General features: G+C 38.5%; 1 protein-coding gene across 1 annotated transcript in view; it reads right to left on the bottom strand.

Annotated features, from left to right (window-relative positions):
* Positions 1–819: 819 nt before the first annotated feature.
* PCNX1 (pecanex 1) overlaps positions 820–19960 on the bottom strand; it is a 90891-nt gene continuing 71750 nt past the window's right edge. Inside the window, 8 exon segments of the mRNA XM_032113300.1 lie at positions 820–6411; positions 9959–10099; positions 11466–11902; positions 12967–13208; positions 14871–15145; positions 15526–15756; positions 17430–17580; positions 18782–18882. Coding sequence (XP_031969191.1) covers positions 6271–6411; positions 9959–10099; positions 11466–11902; positions 12967–13208; positions 14871–15145; positions 15526–15756; positions 17430–17580; positions 18782–18882 — 1719 coding nt within the window. The 3' untranslated portion in view covers positions 820–6270.

Genomic DNA, 19960 nt, shown 5'->3' with positions numbered 1-19960 from the left:
CATTAAGAAAAAAAGAGTTGTTTCTCCTTAAGAACACTTGCTCTATTTGTGCTCTTCTCTCATTCTTAAATTGAGGCCTGAAACAGCTGTGGGTCAAGCCTCACAGACAAGGAAAAGAAAAGTTGCAGATGTTGTGTTTAGGTTTTATACAAAGGAAACATCCAATCTTTAAAGACCCAGGGCTGTCCAATCACCATTGTTTATGTTACAAATGATTTTTTCAAACTGTAAGGGATAAGATAATGTTGTCCCTGGACAAGTGTGAAATACTGAGAGAATGTCCTGGAGAGACAGCAGCTGAGTATTTTTAAACTAGTATCACTGTATCAAAAAGTGCTTCATGTAAGCACCGTGGTCATCAGGACTTCACCCAATGCTGCACTTGGCTATCAGATCAAGGATGGCAGAAAATTAGAAAAGACTGATTAAACCACACTAGGTAAGGTATTTCCCTGTGAAGTATGATGAACAAAAATTATTGAGCACAAAGACAGTAAAAGACTGTCCTGGGCTTTGAAAAACATTCAAGAGAAGGGAAATCACTGATAGAGAAAATGCTTCAACAAACACAAAACATTTTAACTGGAAAAGAGAGGGCATGTGGCACTTATTTATGTAAAAGCATGAAAACAGGGACGATGCTGGCAGTAAAATAGGAAGAGCTGAGGTTACTCTTTGCATAGCTACAAAAGACATTTTTTAAACACGAGAATCCTTCATTAAAGGATGGTTTGAGTAAACTTAAAATAGTCCTTATAGGGAATTTGTGAGAATGACATCTTACGAAAATGTAATCGTGCAATAAATGACAACAAGTGAAAAAAAGGTTCTTTTATTTCTCAGTGTTTCTCCACTGTCAATACTGTCCTTTTGCTGCAACATGTTGCAAAAAAACTCTCTGCCTTTTCCATTTTAAACAGCTACAATATTTACAGGCTGTTTCCAATAACACACGCAGACACATACACACTCACAGACACGCAGGTACATATATCCCTATCCCTGGCAAAGTAACCGTTTGCTGGTAGAGGCAATATATATTTTCACTGTCCATTAAAAACCAAAGCCATCCTCTCATTTATGCTCTACTCCCCTCTCCATTTCCTAACCAGCAGCTATTGTCAAGCTTTCAGGGGCATCTGTGTAAGAAGTTACATATCCAGCTATTTGATTGCCATCTTTCAAAGTTGTGGCCTAAGTGTACTGGGATTATCTATTCAAACTGTACATACCAGAATTCATAAAAATTGCTCATATTCAAATGTTCATGACCAAGTGATGTAGGTATACTCCCAAAATCTTTTGGGGCAGCCATCTTAATCACCTTTTTAGAAATATGCATATCATGCTGGGGTGAAACAAATCACATGCTTTACCTTCCACCAAGGTGTTATGTACCCACTTTTTTACTAAGGCACCAGGAATTACCAGTACAATTTCTGAAAGAGTCCAGCGCCACTGAATGTACTGCATTAGATTATCAAATAGCAAGCCAGACAAGAAAAGAATAGATGCCTATATAATAGGTATAAAATTCCTTAATAAAATTAAGTACATAAAACCTGTGGTCAGTCAACCCCAAATCCAATATAAGTTGAATAATATTGTTAATGGTAAGAAATGCAATTTATCCAGCTCCATTTTGTGAATGGAGACTTCTGTAATTGAGATAGATCTTTAAAGCAGTGTCTTTGTTATCTACACCCCTAGGTTGCATGGTGGCATGTGCATTATCAGAGAAAGCTGAATCAATCATAAGGCATCTCTTCCACCGCTTGCCCACACCCAGATAAAACTTTATGGCCTCCTGCCAAAGGCAAGGACCTGAGCCACAAGTCTTCATCTGTCACCTCACCAGTCATCCAGGCTTCTCAAAGAGTTCTTCAGCTCCCAAAGGCATTGTGAACATGGGATGAAGAATGACTGGTGGTAACTACACTCTTGACCGGAAAACTGACATCACCGCTCAGAAACATGCCAGATGTCCCAGGCAAAGTGGCTGTAGGGCCATTCAGCCAAGGAATTACCTCAAAAAACGATCAACCACCATCATCTTCCCCAAACTCTGAAACCATTTCACATATGCTGAACCATGAGAGAGATCCCCAGAATCCAGCACTAGTATCATACACTGCCAAGTAGCCCAGAAGTCTAGGTGTCATCAGTGGTGTCACATACACAGTTCTAGGTTTTTGTTTTAAACAGAACATTTTAAAAGATTTCACAGAGAAGTGAAATAGGAAGAGGGTTTAAGAAATCACGTAATAGCCATTTTTACTAACGAACATAATCTGATCCATGGGGTTTTCAAGCCCTTTTCTCCAACTGAGTGTTTTAGGGAAGTCCTTACATATGTACACAGATACCACCTCCAAAGAAATCTAAGAGAAAGAAAATAGACTGGGATCTTCCTGGAAGCTACAACAGGAGGACTTAACTAGAATGTTCTTATGGCAAGAGAATATCACAAAGCAAGTGGACAGAGTAAAAGCAATCATCTATATGGGTTTTCATGAAAATCTAGAAAGATCTAAAAAATTCTGCTCTGTCATAAGGTTCAATTCGGACTGACAGGACTCATTAGAAAATGCCCATCTTTTCCACCCTTACAACAGGAGAAGAGTATTACACATCAAGACAAAGGCCAAGAAAATAAAACAAAAGATGAAATCATCTCCATCTAGAACAGAAGTTTCCACAGACAGATCTATCCTGTGGGGAGGTGTGCCCACATGGCCAAGAAGGCCAAAGGCCTCCTGGCCTTTATCAGGAGCAGTGTGGCCAGCAGGACCAGGGCAGTGATTGTCTCCCTGTACTTGGCACTGGTGAGGCTGCACCTTGAGTGCTGTGTCCTGTTCTGAGCCCCCCAATTTAAGAAGGACATTGAGATGCTCAAATGCATCCAGATAAAGGGCAACAAGGCTGGTGAAGGCTCTGCAGCACAAATCCTATAAGGAAGCTGAGGAAGCCGGGCAGGAGGTTGTTCAGCCTGGAGGAGGTTCAGGGGAAACCTTATCACTCTCCACAACTCCCTGAAAAGAGGCTGTAGCCAGGTGGGGCTCAGCCTCTTCTCCCAGGGAACCAGTGACAGGACAAGAGGACACACTCTTAAGCTGTACCAGGGGAAGTTTAAGCTGGACATTAGGAAGAAATTCTTCACAGAAGCAGTGATTGGGCACTGGAATGGGCTGCCCAGGGAGGTGGTAGAGTCACCATCCCTAGAGGTGTTTAAGAAAAGAATGGATGTGGCACTTTGTACCATGGTCTAGTTGACAAGGGGGTATTCAGTCCTTTGACTCTATGATCTCAAAGGTCTTTTTCAACCTAGTTAATTCTGTGTGATTCTGAGTTAGAAAAAAACAAACATTTTTGTCACTTGCACACTGGAAACCAAACACAAACTCTGTACAAACCAAGATACAATCATATATGAATCTTAATGAGTTCAGGAAAAACTTTAAGGAGTTAATTTTCCAAAGCCTTATGGAAGAGTGAAATTTCAACTAGGTGGTTTCTGTTGAGCAGATCTGGAACAGGCATGAGCACTATCTGAATGGCCTCACAACAGATGTTAGCTGCGTACCTGAAAGGAAGTGTTCACCTTTTAGCTGTCCACATTAAAATCCATCTCCTGAAGGCAGCACACCAAAAACCTTATAATTTATAAAAAATATAAATATTCTTCAATTCTCTTTGCCCTTAAAAAAAGAGTCTCTCTCTTTCCCTGTCTGCTGTTTGCCAATCGAATTCCAGGCAGATACACATATGTGCTAAAATTTCCATACTAACAAGCCATTAATTCCAATCATGTCTATTACCAGCAATGCACATTGTCCTTACCTTGCCCCAAAGAGAGAGAGATTGTTCTGTCAGGGTTAACATACTGAAAGCTGTTTCAGTCAGGTTTAAAAAAAAAACAAAGCAAAAAAACCTAAACTATGTTTTTTGGTTTTCAGTCATTTGTTTACCTCAAGGCTTCAGTCCAAGGCAAAAAAAACCAACCCTGTGCAACTAATGTCAAATAGGGGCTTATTTTCAAACAAACTTCTCCCTTTAAAATGAAGCAATGTTTCCAATGATACAGAAAACCTGGAGGGTTAATTAATCAAATGGGTATTTACCTGAAAGGATGGACAAAGAATAAAACCTTAACTAAGAGGCCTTCAATTCAAAACTTATACATTTTCTTCATTCCTGATAGCAGCATTACCAGACCGCTACAGAAGTTTCATCTACTGTACTACATTTTCACGTATGCAGGAGATGAATTCAACTACTCTATAATGTGTACATATGATAAATAATTTTGCTGTTCCACATAGTTTTAAGGGTGGCAGATCTGTGCATTTATACCGTGATTAAATGGGACTGTGTATGAATAAACTGAATAGCAATATGCAACTCTAAGATGCACAGCATTTCGAGGACAAGTTTGCATAATCAATGATGCAAGCAAGGTCCCAGTATCACTTACTGGGAACAGTAACTGGAATTGAGTAGCTACCAGACACACAGACTTACCCTTTCATGCCTAGATGGCATACAGTGACTCGAGTTGGAATACCAGAGTTTCTTAAGTAGCTGTTACTTCCTTTTTTCTTATCCCATATAATTTCACTCTTACATTAGGTACATAATGGACAATGTTTCTCTGATGTCAGAGAATTAATTACAATAACCCCTGTGGTATATCAGAAGTCTCTTCTAGTTACAATACACATAAAGAAGTGGAAGTGACTGGGAAGAAGATGGCTGCTCCCAAAAGCTAGTACTGTATGCAATTTCCCCAGAGTCCTATATAATTACAGGTCAGAAACAGGAAACAATCACAACAGGTACATTTTTTTCTTACGGATTAAGAAAAGTGAGTCATAGGAACTGCAAGTCAAGAACAAACCAGTTTCCCTCTCACACTCCCATGATAGTTCTGAGTTACTTGTTTCCCTGAATACACACTTTTAAAAAAATACAATAAAACCTAGGATATGTAACACATGAATAATTCAACTTCACAGTTATAAATACTCAAATTACACTTACATAGAATATATAATCACAGAAAATAAAATTCAAGTCATAGAAAAGAATGAAGACTAAAGGGAAAGAAAAGGCAAGGTGGTAAAACTGATACAAGTTTAGGGCTGTGCCTTCTATAAAAGATCTTTAAAAGCAGAAGTCAAGTTTCGTTTGGTACTTTTTTTGTTTTGTTTGGGGAGTTTTGTTGTTGCTATTTTTTCTTTTAAAATTGGATAGAATCAAAAAGTCCTTCAAGCATCCGTGAAGTAATCATGGACCTGCACCTCCCACTACAAAACTAAAACCACCGTGTTTGCCAGAGAAGAGCCAGTGAAACAACACAGCCAGCTCTGGGTGTAAAGAAGCAAAGCATCCATGGCTGATGAAGGGAAGACAGATGGAAAGTCATACTGGGGCCCACTTTAAAGCTAGACGTGTTGTACAGGCTTGAGGTACCACTGCCACCACAATAAAGTCTGATGTAGTACAGGGATACTCAGGTGCTTTTCTACACATTTGTTATTTTACCATTTATTGTGAAGAGGATGCAGCAAATGCACTTGTACGAAATACAGAACATAGAACCAAACCCATGGCACAGCCCTTACCATCAACATGTATATGGAGAGGGAGGGGATTAATCCCAAAGGCAATTTAAATAATGGTATTTTATATACTTATATTTATATATATAAATAAATGTTCTCAGCAATCTCAGGGTTGTTTTTAGTGCATTGCTGTAAAAAAATTAGTGCAGTTCTCATTAATGTTTAGCTCATAAGGAATAAGAATCTATACATCTGTTCAGTCTCTTCTTGCCACACCTGAAACCCTTACACTGTTTCACCAAACTGAAGGTTTGTAGTCAATTTCATTAAATAAGGTGGATGAATTCCACGGCACTCTGTGACAAGACATGGCAATTTTTGGCAAAACAATTAGAAAAATATGAGGTGCTCTGATCTTAGAACTGAAAAGTTTGTTGATTTAAAAGCATTACGCAATGCATAACAAAATTTATAAACCAAAAGATATGTCTCAACAAATCTATCCTTCATGCAAGTGTTTCTTCAGCAGCTAACAACTTAAAAAATTTCTTACACTTGTTTATTTGAGGAAAGGGACTTAGACAAATCTGTGTTTCAAGTCCTTTCCTACAACCGGACCAAAGTTTCATGTCCTGGGAGCTGCTTCTTCTGGACCCTTCTCTCTTCCGAACCATTGGAGAAGGGGAAGTTTCAGTCTCAAAGAGATTTACACTTCAGCCCCAAGTTCAAGGACTCCAGTTTCAACAACAGCAACGTATTTATCTTCAATTTGAACCAGCAGGATGGTTTTATCTATATGTGACCGACTACTTGGATCTCTGCTGCAAGGCACCCAGCGGTGAATCACCTAGGGGGAAAAAAAACCCAAAGTATAATGAAATGTAAGCTCCAAAGAGAGAGCTGTCATATCAAAGTTGTGGCTGATATCAGATCAAGGATCAAGACCCTTACAGGGACGAAGGAGCAAAAACATAGATGCTATACTGACACAGTTGTTCATTTTTCAGTGACAGCATACCCCCAAAGCTGCACATTGAAGTATTTCTGAAGATCTGCAGCTTAAAATCACATTTAGGTCTTTTACAACCTAAATGCTTGTAAAAGACCTGTACGATCATTGAGTCCAACCGTGAGAATAGCCTACTTACCTGAGAACAGCCAGTCTGATTTAGATTTGAGTAGGAACAAACAACTTGACCCAGATCAGAACCAACAGTTCATCCAAAGTGAGCAGCAATAAAAAAAGTGCACACATACAGATTTGGGATATTTTGATGTTCTAATTATTATAACCTTAAAATACCTCAGTGTCGTGCAGCACAGAACTGCAGTTTACCAGGAGTCAGGTGTACACTACTGTTTCTTCCAAATTAAAGCCCTTGCCCTAATTTTGTTTCCTATGCACTGTAAATTCAAGGTTGATCTTCTAAATTAAGTTATTCAAAGATAATTTTAAATTATAAATATTACAAGAAGGGGTTCAGAAATAGTGCTACAAATTACTGTACCATACTCCCTTGGATCTACAGAATTTAGGTATTTTGATCTGCTGCTTCCAAGGATCCTGCCTGATACTGACTGCCAGAAAGTCCCTTTTCATACAGGCCCTTGTATGACCTTGCGTGTCTCTGCTCAGCTGCTTCCATAAAAACACACCCTTAACTTCTGGGTGCCTCAAAGGAACCATAAGGATGCTCCATTAACACAGGTCTAAGTATTGTCAGCTTCATAGAAATAGGATTATCTAAAATTTTCCAACTGTTGGAGAAGAACCCTTAATTCAAGACAAAGTCAGTCAAAAAGCAAGTAAAACTAATTTTTACAAATTCCACGACAGTGAAGTTTTCAAGAGTCCTAAAGATATAAAGGGGAAAAAAAAGAAAACCCCACAAGTTTTCCAAGATCAAATCCAAGAGACTCACTTTATCTTCATTATACACAGCTGACAATTTATCTAACACTGGGTGAGGGACATTTAGCTTTGTCCATTGCATGAGATTTATGCTGCATAGATACAGGGAGAGAATTTTAACCAGGGAAGCATGGAATCTTTAGTTCCTCTTTGATGCAACACTGTGATACTTAAGTGGTCTGTTCAAGTCTGACTTCAAAGTGTGTCCATATAAACTTTTTACACTGCTCTGTGAAATGAGGCCAGGAATATCCTATCCCCAGACACAATAAAAAGTCTTCCAGTGAAGTCTCAAGTACTATATCCTTGTTGTCCAACTTAAAATTGCTGCCTTTGAGATAGCTAAGGGCATCAGTATCATGGCTCCTTAAAAACCTGTGTATATGCAAAAAGTTGTACACAGATTAAAACTCACCACTGCCATATTCCCACACTCAGTTTTACCATCTCTTCTATCATGACTGGTATTTATTTGGTCCCTATAAGTGACTGACAACATGAAAAATTATGTCACTAGGTAGCCAAGAGGTGGTAAGAATCTCCAGGAGGAAAAGGGTTCTTCTACACCCCAGCATCATGTATCATAGTAAAGATAATGCTGGGCATACCCTCTCAAAATCTGGAAAAAGTAGCTACATTACAAAGAGGACTCCTAAATGTAATTTCCTTGAAGAAACCTTATAATATCTTTCTGCCTTATATACACACTGTATAGCACACTTAGCAAGATAAGAAGCTAAGTTAGGAAAAATGCTTTTTTCTGTGTAGCAGCAAAGTCTTAAACTACTGAGTGCTGAACTTCATACTGAGAGCAGATGTAAGGTAAACTGCTCGATGAGCAGCAACTCAGCAGGTAAGAATCATTTCTGCCTATTTGCAGAAAGGACCGCAGCCACAGGATCAGAAAGGGAATATTGTCCTAAGAGCTTTAACTGATACTAGTATGTTTAACCACAGGCAGCTGAAGCAGGCAGTGGAAACTATGCCATCAAGTTAAATCCTTTCCTCCTATCACAAACAGGATAATCTGTGCTTTCTTCCCTTTCTTGTTGGGTTAAAAGACACTCTTCCAAAAAAATCTGCCCTTATGCTGTACCAAAAATAGATGAGAAGCATTCAGAACAGCAGCTTCTTCTGACTTTTAAATCCTCTTAATCTTTCTTCAGCATCAGTCACTGTACATGTCAGCATGCTGCAATTCACAAAACACACTCTCAAACTCCTGAAAAAATTGTCCAGTGACACCAGGCAAGAGGACAGGTTTCAGTAAAACTCTTTACATTCACCATCTTTATGATATTCTTGATCTGCAACAGTACGTCTAAACCCAACATAACTGAACATTTACAACAGCATTCTACTCACAGGTGTTACCTACAACATAACCCTACTGTCCTAAAAGTGGACTGTCAACTCTGATAGATTTCTTCCATGAGTAATTGTGTTTCTGGGGCCCTTTCTTCATGTAGATAAAACAGCAAGGTAGATACAGCATATACTGTGTTACTGGTGTATCTCCATTTCTTACCTCAAGTTTGCACATATATCCACAGTGGTGTGGACTTTCAAATGGCAAAATCTACCCCTAAATGCAATTTACAAACAATGCCTCCAACTGATGTAAGCAGTCAGAAATTTCTTCAAAACAGATATATTCCAGACGAAAATACAGTTTTATTGATGAACCAATGCAGACACAGTGTCAATGACTCCTCCCTCTATCACTCAAAGAATACTGGAGCATCTTTACAGACATCAAGATCTTAAAAAAAAAAAGTGCACCTCAGTAAAAATCAAAAAGCTTCAAAGACCACACTGGGGTTTTTGCCCATAAAAGGAGCTTAAATTGGGAGATAAGTTTTCTAGCCAATGCAGTCAATTTTTATAAAATGCAGATGTAACATTGCTAGGGAAAAGAGAGATGGAATTTCATGTCATGGGCTTTGACAAGTTTTAGTTAGAAGAGATTTTCTTCTTAAAGGAAAGCAAACACCTATCATGTATCTGTTATATAACAAAGAGACATCCAAAGACAATCTTATTTGGCTCTATTTTGATCAGAATAATTTAAAACCAAATACTGTTAATCTTTCAGTTATGGACTTGTTAGTAAATTGATCTTCCTTATTTGTTCAAGGATTGGCAGTTTAAAGACAGGAAAATGAAGGTTGGATGAATGAGAGCAATGCCTGAGTGATCATGACAAGAGCTGAAAGAAGGGAAGGAAGGAGAGGTGGCTGACAACATTCAAAACATCATCTTGCATCTTTTGCAGAGAGTCACAGAAATATCCCTCTGCTTCAAATTAGGATTCTAAACCTGCTCTTCCAGCAACAGTGATTTTGAGGACAGCTGCTGATCTAACTTAACCACTACACTGATCTTTGGCATTGACATATTGGCAGACTGCCACAGAATCAAGACACTGCTTTTTTTTTTTTTTTTTTTAAGGTTAGCTTGTCAACTTCTAAGCAAAACTTACATGGCCTTCCATGCCTTCCTGAGGACTCCAGTCTTTCCAGCTGTTTCTTCCAGCTTTTAGCCGTATCACCTCATCTGGCCACTGCAGCTCTTTCCTTTTTGACACGTTGATACCTTCCAGTACTTGACTGGGATCCATTAACTATAAGTAGGAATTGAGTTTTGACTGTTAGTTCAGCCAAAATTTAAAAGAAACAGATAAATTGTAACCTTTTACATAATTCCAGATAACTGACTTTAACCCACTGAAATTGATTTCAAGGTTGGAAACTCAAGCTCCAGGCTCTCCAAGCCCAAACAGCACTGAATTTGGAAATGATGCTGTGGCTTCAGACACAGCTGACAATACGCCAGCTGACTGAAGCAACAGCTCTGGTTCCCTTCCCCACTTCTTTCAGTTATACTAGCTCATGGCAGGATTGGGGAGTTGGCACAACATGAGCACTGGCAGCACACAGTCTAGTAGCAGGAAAAAGTTAAGTGATGATGAGCTGTTAAAATTGGCTCATTACTTCTTACAGAGTATCTTAAGAAACATGGTCTTGGGGAATTCTTTGTTAGGCAGAAGAAGTATTTATCTACTAGCATGGTTAGTTGAGACCCACCCTGTGTTTTGAAGTAAACTGGCCTCTCCACAGGGCAAGCAGGAGAAAACTCCTGAAAAATTCTTCCTATTTAAGGACAGAGAGAACTTCATAATGTCCACTATCCAAGGGCACACGTCCACTTTATCCTCCTCACACAGAGGATTAGTAAGTAGCTTCATAAAAGGGCCCTTGCCTGCAAACAAAAGCTACTAAGCACAGACCTGAAAAATTAATTTAACTTTGCCCACTATGATGCAATTTACTAAGGATTACTCTAAACTGAGGTGGTATCAGCAATGAAATCCTGGTTATTATGACCTAATCTCTTAAATACACTTCTTGAGGTTTCCCACTAGTATAATGCCAAAGACACGTATGTGGGGCTAATAAACAGCTAAGAAAGCAAGAATACAAATTTCTGGATTTTCACAAAACAAGTAAGGCTGCCATGATTAACTTAGTCAATAGTGTACTGTTTGCTGCTCAGTAAACCCTGAAGTGGATATAATCAAAGAATAAATACAAATGAAAATGAAAGCAAGTATTTTTACACTTACTTTTGTGGAAAATCTACTTGGCTTCAAAGAAAAAAGCTTTCTACCCTGCAAACGAAGCTGTGTAGCTTTACCTACTGTAACGTGTAAAAGATAAACTAAGTATGAACTGGAACTGAGTTCCACTGACATTCTCAGAGCTCCACTACAGCAAAACAAAAATAATGTAAACAAGGAGCATGCAGGAAAGGCTGCTTATCCAGAAAATCTTTTCTCTACATTAATTCTCCAAACATAACTGCACAGAAACTTTATACCAGATATTCTAGAATGTGTATTTTAAAGTAGCTATTTCAATAACATACAAAGGAACAACTAATAAAAGCACATGGAAACATTGGTTAACTTGTTCTTCTAGACTATTCACCTGGATTCTGTAAATAACGTCATCCTTTTTGGCTTGCATTTGATTTGCAGGGCTTGCATTGCCACCTGACTGAGTTTCAGCTGCATTACTCCCTCCTTCTGTCCCTAGAAAGCCCACAAGGGCATGCTGTTTACAGGCTGGGATGCTTTGGCTGGAGCTGCTAGAAGAGGGCAGTCCATGCTGCAGGCTGACCCCAGTGTGGCCAGTAGGTTCCATTTGGTTCACCATAGATAGGCGGGACTGGATGGATGATGGGAGGTTACGAAGGGATATCTGACTGGTGGAAGAGCGCCGGCAAGGCACAAAGCCTGTTGTGGATGTGCGAAGAGATGAATGACGGCTGCCGTAGCAATAGGATGAATGGCTAGCTACTGAGGCACGGGCAGGGGAATGTCTGACAAGGCTGGACTGCACAGAGTGAGAGCTGTGACTGGTGCCTAAAAGTAAAAGATACAGAATCAGGAAAGTTTGATAAAGCCTCCCACACACAACAGATTGCCGACACACAAATGTTTTAGTGCACAGATATACAAAACTGATTGGCTCTAACCAACATCATCTGAAATAGATGTATTGCAGAAGATCTCTGCTGCATCTCACATAGCAGAACATTTCAATATATTCCACTCATCTTATCTCAGAATTTCATCTGTTCAATTCACAATCCCTATCAGAGAAGTACCTTGAAAAACGCTTCAGTCTTGCACTTGCTGCATTAACAATTTGTTACTTAATATTAACACTTCAGTTTACCATACTTAAGGCAATAAGGCAGGTACAGATGCCCATGTTTCAAAATACTGACTATTCTTTCTTAATATGCTTGATTACACATTCAAAGTTTGGGTCAGAAAATTTGTTAGAACAAAAGCTGGTTTAAAACAAGTTCAGAATTTAATACACTTAAAACCAGAAATTGCAGTTCACGAGCATGGGTGTAATTGCTTTTCGTAAATATTTGCAGATACCTCTCCTCAGCTGATAGATGTAATTATGTTCATTCAACTACATACATGTATGTTTTCTTTGAGTAAAGGCAGTGTTTGAAAGACTTTTTAAAGCTTTGAAAGCTTTAATGTTTGTCACCTCCTTAACTACAGATCACTGTGGACCCTTGGATAGATTCAGCTAGAATACTGTGCAAATAAAGAGAATTTGTTTCACTGTCTAGATATTATAAATATTCCAAAAAATTATGAGATCAACATTTGCAGACAATACAACAGAAGTGAAAAGATCCAGTCTGTAGAAACCTGTTATAAAAAGTTATTTAATCTATTTTGTCAGCACAACTATACCTGTATTTATCAGATCTGTTTGGGGAACTTTGCATTGCATAAAACAGTACTGTAGTTTGAGATGAATCCAGCAGCTCTTAACACAACACAAAATCACATCACTTTTGTTTGCTTTTTCTTTTAACTTAGGCCAAAGAGCTAAAAGGCCTGTTCTGGCTATAGGATTGAACTTGTATGAAGTTGTTTCTTTGTTTTAACTTTACCCAGAGTGGAGGGATGAGTTGGTGGATGAGCTGCAGGAAAAGTTGTGGGATGAGCTGCAACAGGAGGGTGCTGTACTGCTCCAGGTCCCTGCCCTGTAGGTGCATTCCCTCCTCCTTGTGACATGCTGCTCTGTGACTCATTGATCGTTGCATTGTTACTTGTGCAAGAAGCTCCACCTCCAGCATCTGAATCTTCAATATTTCCACCACTATTGCAGCCAGCTCCACAGCCTTTCCTTAGTCTGGAAACACAATGCAATTGATACATTAAGGTAGGCCTTCTAATCATTAGGATTCTAAGAAATGCTTCATGACAAGCAAAAGGCTTCACTCAGCACAATCCACAGCACTTCCCAAAATCAGTTAAAACTTGACTTTATTTTCTCAGAATATGCTTTGCAAATATAAATGCTTCTAAGAGATTGCGATTTTCTTCATGACAGCTATTCAATAACAGTTATTTATGACAAGTCAAATGCTCATATAAAACAGCTTTTTAAAAATTATGCCACCTCTGAATTACAACAAAGTGATACAATTTTAACTCTAAAATGCTCATAGAACATCCTGGTTATTTTAGGACAGTTTAGTCAACTTAAGCCACTTAACACACTAGTCATGTATAACTGTTACAATGCAAGACCTTTGTCTACACAGACTAGCAAGGAAAGAATGCTGGATTTTTAATATATTTGGCTTCTGTTACATTCAGTAATGCACTCACAACTGTTTGAAGCTGTCTTGGGGTGACTTGATGTGTATCCCCTATTGACACACATCATTCAAGCACATACTGAACATTCAGACAGAAGGTTAGCCACCATTTTCCAGTACATATATACATAACCACACAGTTTTTTCACCACATTGTCTACACTAATTCAAAAGGACACAACAACCACAGCACATTTCCTTCTGCCTTCAATTCCTACTCTACATTTCTCTTTTCCTGAAGCATAAACACCTTGGATTCAAATAGTGTTGTGTGTCATACTTTCACCTGTTATTCTATCAAGTTGGACAAGCTGGTGGCAGCAGGAGACAAACACCACAGACTGCGGTAAATGTGGCATTTTTGGCACTCTGGGTGAAGCAGCAAGTTCTGTTCTGATGTGCTGCAGATGTCTTAAGATAAATACGACCATCAGAACAGCTACAGGACTGCTCAGACTAGGGCACCAGCTCCTGGAACTAGTAAGAACTGGGACACACATTTCTGAATGCCACACTGCTGCCACTGTTGCTTTTGGAGCCACTGTCATAGAGCACCAGAAGTGAAGTAAAAGTTCTCATGGCCTATAAAACACAGCATGAGTTTGTACTGGATTACCCAGGGGTCACATGGAGAAATTATTATATTATCATTCCAGTTACTTGTTCTGGTGCTAACCTTAAGCATTATATAACATATAAGCACTTGTGTGATTTTGAACAACAGCTAAAGCCTGCATTAACTATGTATGAGCATGCCCTAACAACATTAATACAGGTATTTTCATGCTAAATATTTGCCAAACAGGAACCCTACCAAACTGTACCATTCTGTAAAGATGGTATTATAGACTGCAAAAGCAATGGTACTGAAAAAAAACAGTACAGAAGTTGCATTGTCTCTCATTATCAGACCTAATATTAGACCTGAAGTTGCAGTTCCTACATCTAGACTTCGTCCTGTTTCCTCTGAGCTCTCATTTACATAGTTTGTGGTGTATTACTCAGCCTTGGAGATTAATCCTGCACCAAAGCAGTTGCCATATGTTACTGATGTGCCTAAAATAAAAGTCAAGACTGATTTATTTTTATGTGACTATTATAAATTATGCTGTGTTGGGCCTGTACAAGACTAGTTAATGGAATATGAGAGCATGAACACATACTAATGAGAATCCCTTTCCTCGGCTCACCTGTGCCATGTAGACACTATGAAGTTCCTGATGTTTCCTAAGCTGATGGCTCCACCAAGAATGTCCTTTAGCTGTTCATGACTATCTGAATAGGAAGTAGTCAAAGGTGAGACATAGATGGGGTATCCAATTGGCTGGTCACAAGAGGAGTTGATCATGTTCCTCAGAGCTTGTTTAGCGTTTTGGATGCTTCCTCTTTCTGGATTACGATTACGCAAGAAGACAAGCTCCTGCTGCTGTCCTGCCCACAGGCCACGCACACACTCCTTATTCACCTGCAAAAGCCAAGTAGAGAGGCTGTGTCAGAAAGTGAAGCAATGAAAGCATGTGGTGACTGCTGTGTTATACCAAAGCCTTCGTGAGCATATGCAGTATTGCACTGCACAACTGCACACATTCGTACGCAGTTCTTTAACAGGCTAAACTTAGGCACACAGGCTGCAACAGTGAGGATAAACAAATCTAAGAATAGGATGAGAAATAACATTTTAAGTGAGATGGAACTGATTTTCTGATACAATACTTGCACTGTATGAGAAGAACCAGCCCTACTAATAACAAAACAGTCAAGATTTGAGTTGAAGCAGCAGTTCGGTATAGTGATTAAGATACACCACAACTTGCTGTCACATTGTGAAACATACTCAAAGCTTACCTTAATGACCCTGAAACTGAGATAGCGCTTATTGAGCATAATGATTTTATATTCATTGGTGCCATCATCCATCACGTGACGCAGAGCAAGAAGAGACGGAGAATTGGAAAGAACTGCACTCCGCCAAGCGGGGTCCCCTTCATGTGCTATAACTAGATTTTCTTCATGGGTTGTTATAGCTTCATAAAGGACAGAAGGATCATCATATTCATCTGGAGAAGTGAAGTGATCCTGTTTCCAATAATACATGTTCAATAAGGTATGATTAACATTTCAGATGTAACCACACAAAAATAGAACATTTCACACCTCAAACTTTCGAAATGACCAGTGCATTATACAAAGTTAGCCATCAAAAGTATCAAATACCTACTTGAAGAACACTGTTAAAGATAACTTATTTTACAATAGATTGGTTCTGTTTGCTTGTGTTTGCTTCTTTTTTAACTTAAAACCAAAATAATCGGAAGGACCTGCCTATCACTGATTCAAGTAAATTTCTAGGTGAATTTTACACTAGATTTATATCTGTTTATACTGTTGGCAGAAGCCTTTTAGTTTTAGCTTCTCTTCTTATTCACGAGCCTCCAACTGTAAAACACACTTAAGTAAAGCTCTGATTATTCACTGAGACTGTACTATATATGAAAACAGCAGTAAGAAGAAAAACAAAATTTACTATTAAAAAGTTCACATTAATACCTGATGACAAACTTTTTCAGCATCAGATACTATCAAGACAACTTACATTACTGCCAGTCAAATAAACACAAAACCTGCAAGTTCAATTCAGTATTGGATAACATTACTTCCTGGTTAAAAAAGAATTGTGGTTAATAGCTAAATTTTCACACTGACTGAAGCCTGGGTACATTCATGCTCTACAAGTGAATAAAATAATCTTTCATAGATTAATATAATAATGTTCAGAACTTCTATCTTTTCATTGCTGGAGTGATCTGTATTTTTCTCACTTTTCATTCTCTGACTTCAATCAAACCCATTCTGCACAGTAACTCTCTGAGAACACTTAGAGAGTTGTTGAAGTGGTACTTCCGCTGGTTTCAACAATGATTTTGTAATTATTCTGCTTTGCTGTATGTACTCCCAACACACACACTGCTAAATTCAGAGTTTGTGTTACGTGAATGAGTTAATTCAATCACTGCTAGTTTTGGGGGACTCCAGACTCTGCAATGAAGGCAAAAAAATAAACTAATAATTTTTAAACTGCAACTAATATTTGTTTATTTATTATGATTTTCAAGCAATCTATTCTTCTTGCATACCAACACTTCTCCCCCCCTTACACAGTGCTTATCACTGTTAAAGTGATAAGTACATGTTTTCTTGTACTTGCTGAATTAATACATGGGCTGGACAGAATTTGAGATTGTTCATCTTCACCTGCACTTCACTACAAAGAAACTCTAATTTCAGCTTATTCTCATTCTCACCTGAAACCTGTGATTACAACACTTCAGAGTAAAAAGAACAAGAAAAACAACTCCCACTGGAGGAGAGGACTGTGCAGCTTTGAATGCATAACCTTAAAGCCTATTACATATGTGTGGGGAGGGAAGAGAGGGAAAATATGAGAGAAGCTGCTCATAAGGGAAGTCTCCAGATAGGTATGAAACAATGCTTGACATGTTCTCTGATTTACAGTTAATGTAATTTTCAAGCTCTGAGCATAAACATTCCCTTTTCCGCGGTATCACCTTCCACAAAAGCTACAATAAATCAAAGGACAAGACCATAATGCTCCCTTGTTTTCAGTTGTCAATTTCTATCACAGTCCTTTTATTCTCATCCTCTTTTTCCTCTCTCCCAGACACTTAGTTTTAAAAGAAAAAATGCACAGAAATAAAAGACTGGACATATCTTTCTGTGTAATCTCTCACCTGATGTAGCTTCAGTGACATCCGTATTCCAGGAACCACTACTTTCCTCAGCAATTCCATGTCAGCAAAGATCCATTCATCTCTAATTGAAGATATACGGAAGTCACCCTTAAACAGGGCATGAAGGCCATACAAGAAGGATTCCAGGTTACTGTTGAAGGGGAAAAAACCATGAAAACAGCTCAAGTATTAACAGAAGTACAAACAGATCCATAGTTATTATCACTGAAAAGGACAGAAAATGCTGAGCTGCACAGAAAGGCACACAATTCTTCTCTACCAAGGTAAGCTACAGGATAAGACGGAAAAGATGTGTGTGTAAAAAAATCTAGTACATTAGATGTCTACCTGCACTGAACAGGTAATGAACAAACTATACATGCAACAGACTATTGACATGGACTAAAGTAAACAGAAACACCATGAGGAGTGCCTGATTTCATTCTGAAGATTTTTAAAGGGAAAACTTTTCAGGGTATGTAACACAACAGACCAGTTAAAGAGGGTATGCAACTTCAATTGCCCATGCTTTAGAACAAAATAAAAATCTTGTCAACTTTTCATGCTTAAAAGGCATTGTTTTCAATTACTAAGCTAACTTAAGAGTGAAAAATCAAATATGCTCTAATAAATCTTGCAACTCCATATCTGCACAACCTTCAAGAGGCAACTGGCTGGTACTTAGAAGAATTAATTAACAGTTGTGCTGAACATGAAGTAGAACAGTTTTTATAGTCAGCACTCAGCTGACCAATAGCTTCCACATCCAATTATGCTTCTTTTTAAGCCACCACCTTGTGATTTCCTGAACCTTATAGCTGTATTTTACATTTGCTTTCTAGAGTTGAGGCTGTCAGTCTTCAAGAAAGTTGCCATATGACAAGAGAATTGAGCTGAAGATTTGTACGAACCACAACTGCTTGCCACAGAGCCAGCTAAACTGTGATATTTATCACAACAATCTCATCTAACATCCACCAAGGCATATCAGTTTTTCATTTTAAGAAACTTTTCTCTTCTTCCCCTTACTTCCTATAGGACATCTACTTGATGCAGGAAATGGAGCTTACTTTTAGAACTCTATCAGTTCCTGTTTTTTCCTTCCATTGGTTGTAACGGGTCTTTACCCATACCAGAATTCCCATCTTGAATTAGTTCAATAAAACAATATGCTGAAATTCAAGTTCTCCCTCATTTGTTTTTCTTTAGTTACACAGTTACACAGCAAACCTGCCCAGTTTAAGGAAAGATGACATTAATTATCTATTTCTTCTATGAAAAGGTAGTCATCTAAAACTTAATCTAAGAACTCAGATTTTGAGGACAGGAAGCTTACAGCAACGTTTTATTACCTAGACATATGATGTGAAGCTGTTCCCAATGCTCTCCGCCCCAGAACACACAGTCCATAACACAATGTCACTAGGGGTGAGTCTTTACTTGAATCCAGTGGCTTGTAATAACAAAAGAAAAAATAATAAATTAGGTGAATGGAATAAAGAAATGGCCACTGAAAAAGATGATTCTGACAGCAGGAGTAAAAAGACCCAAACGTAGCAGTTCTCAAGCGTGTGTATGTACCTACCACAGCAGTTACTCTTAAAAAATCAATTCTGTTTCAAAGTCTGAGTAAGAGTTTTACAAGTACCTAAGAATATTTGTAAAGGCAAACACACAGATTAACTGAAACAAGACAAACTGTTAGCTAAACAGATGTATGCTACATTCCCCATGGGTATGTGTATCTTGTAGGCAAACTGCTGATTAGCAAAACCATGGGGTTTAGACAAAAATATTTTCAGTGAATATAGTGGATTACCACTGGTTAGAAGTATTTAAGCCTGATTTACCTGAGAACTTCCCTGGACTACAGCTTTAGTCAAGGGGTCAGTTAGGGGAGACCTGCCCTCAGTTCAAAGCCAGTAGTATAGCCAGAGTATATAATACCCTAGAGAACGGCATCACTCAATTAAATGATTAAATCTGATTTTCAGTACACATACAAAATATTTCATGTTCATTTTTTGGAGGGAAATAATTTTCTTTGGCTGTTGTTTGACCACAGGACTTTAAGTCTCACCCCTGTTAAAACTAGCTTCTAACTGATCCTTTACCTCCAAAGCAAAACTGAACTCTTAAAGTCTTGGATCCTTCATTAAACACGTAAATTCCAATTATATTCCTGTCCCTTTAATCTCAGTCAAATTCTGCTTATTCTCAAAGGCAACACTAATCTGATTACACCACAGAGTTATTTTGTAAACAGTAAGAAGTCAGGGCATTCCTCTACAAACATACTAACACTCCTATTTAAAAGGTGGAAGGATTGCAGAAAGAAGAAAAGGCTGAATATGGGACGATTGTTTCCGTAAGCCAACAATTCCAGTGGTCCAAAGGAATGGTATAGTGTGTTCACTGAGAAAGGAGTAAGTCTTACAAGCTCGCAACATGTATCTTGGGTTTTAGGGACTTTGGTTTTGGTGCTTTTTTGTTTAAGTTAGGGTTGATTTGTGAACGCTAAGCACAAAACA

This window comes from Corvus moneduloides, chromosome 6 (genome assembly GCF_009650955.1).
Source record: "Corvus moneduloides isolate bCorMon1 chromosome 6, bCorMon1.pri, whole genome shotgun sequence".
Taxonomy (NCBI): Eukaryota; Metazoa; Chordata; class Aves; order Passeriformes; family Corvidae; genus Corvus; species Corvus moneduloides.
Note: the sequence above shows the minus strand (reverse complement) of the source record. Positions and strands in the feature narration are given on the sequence as shown.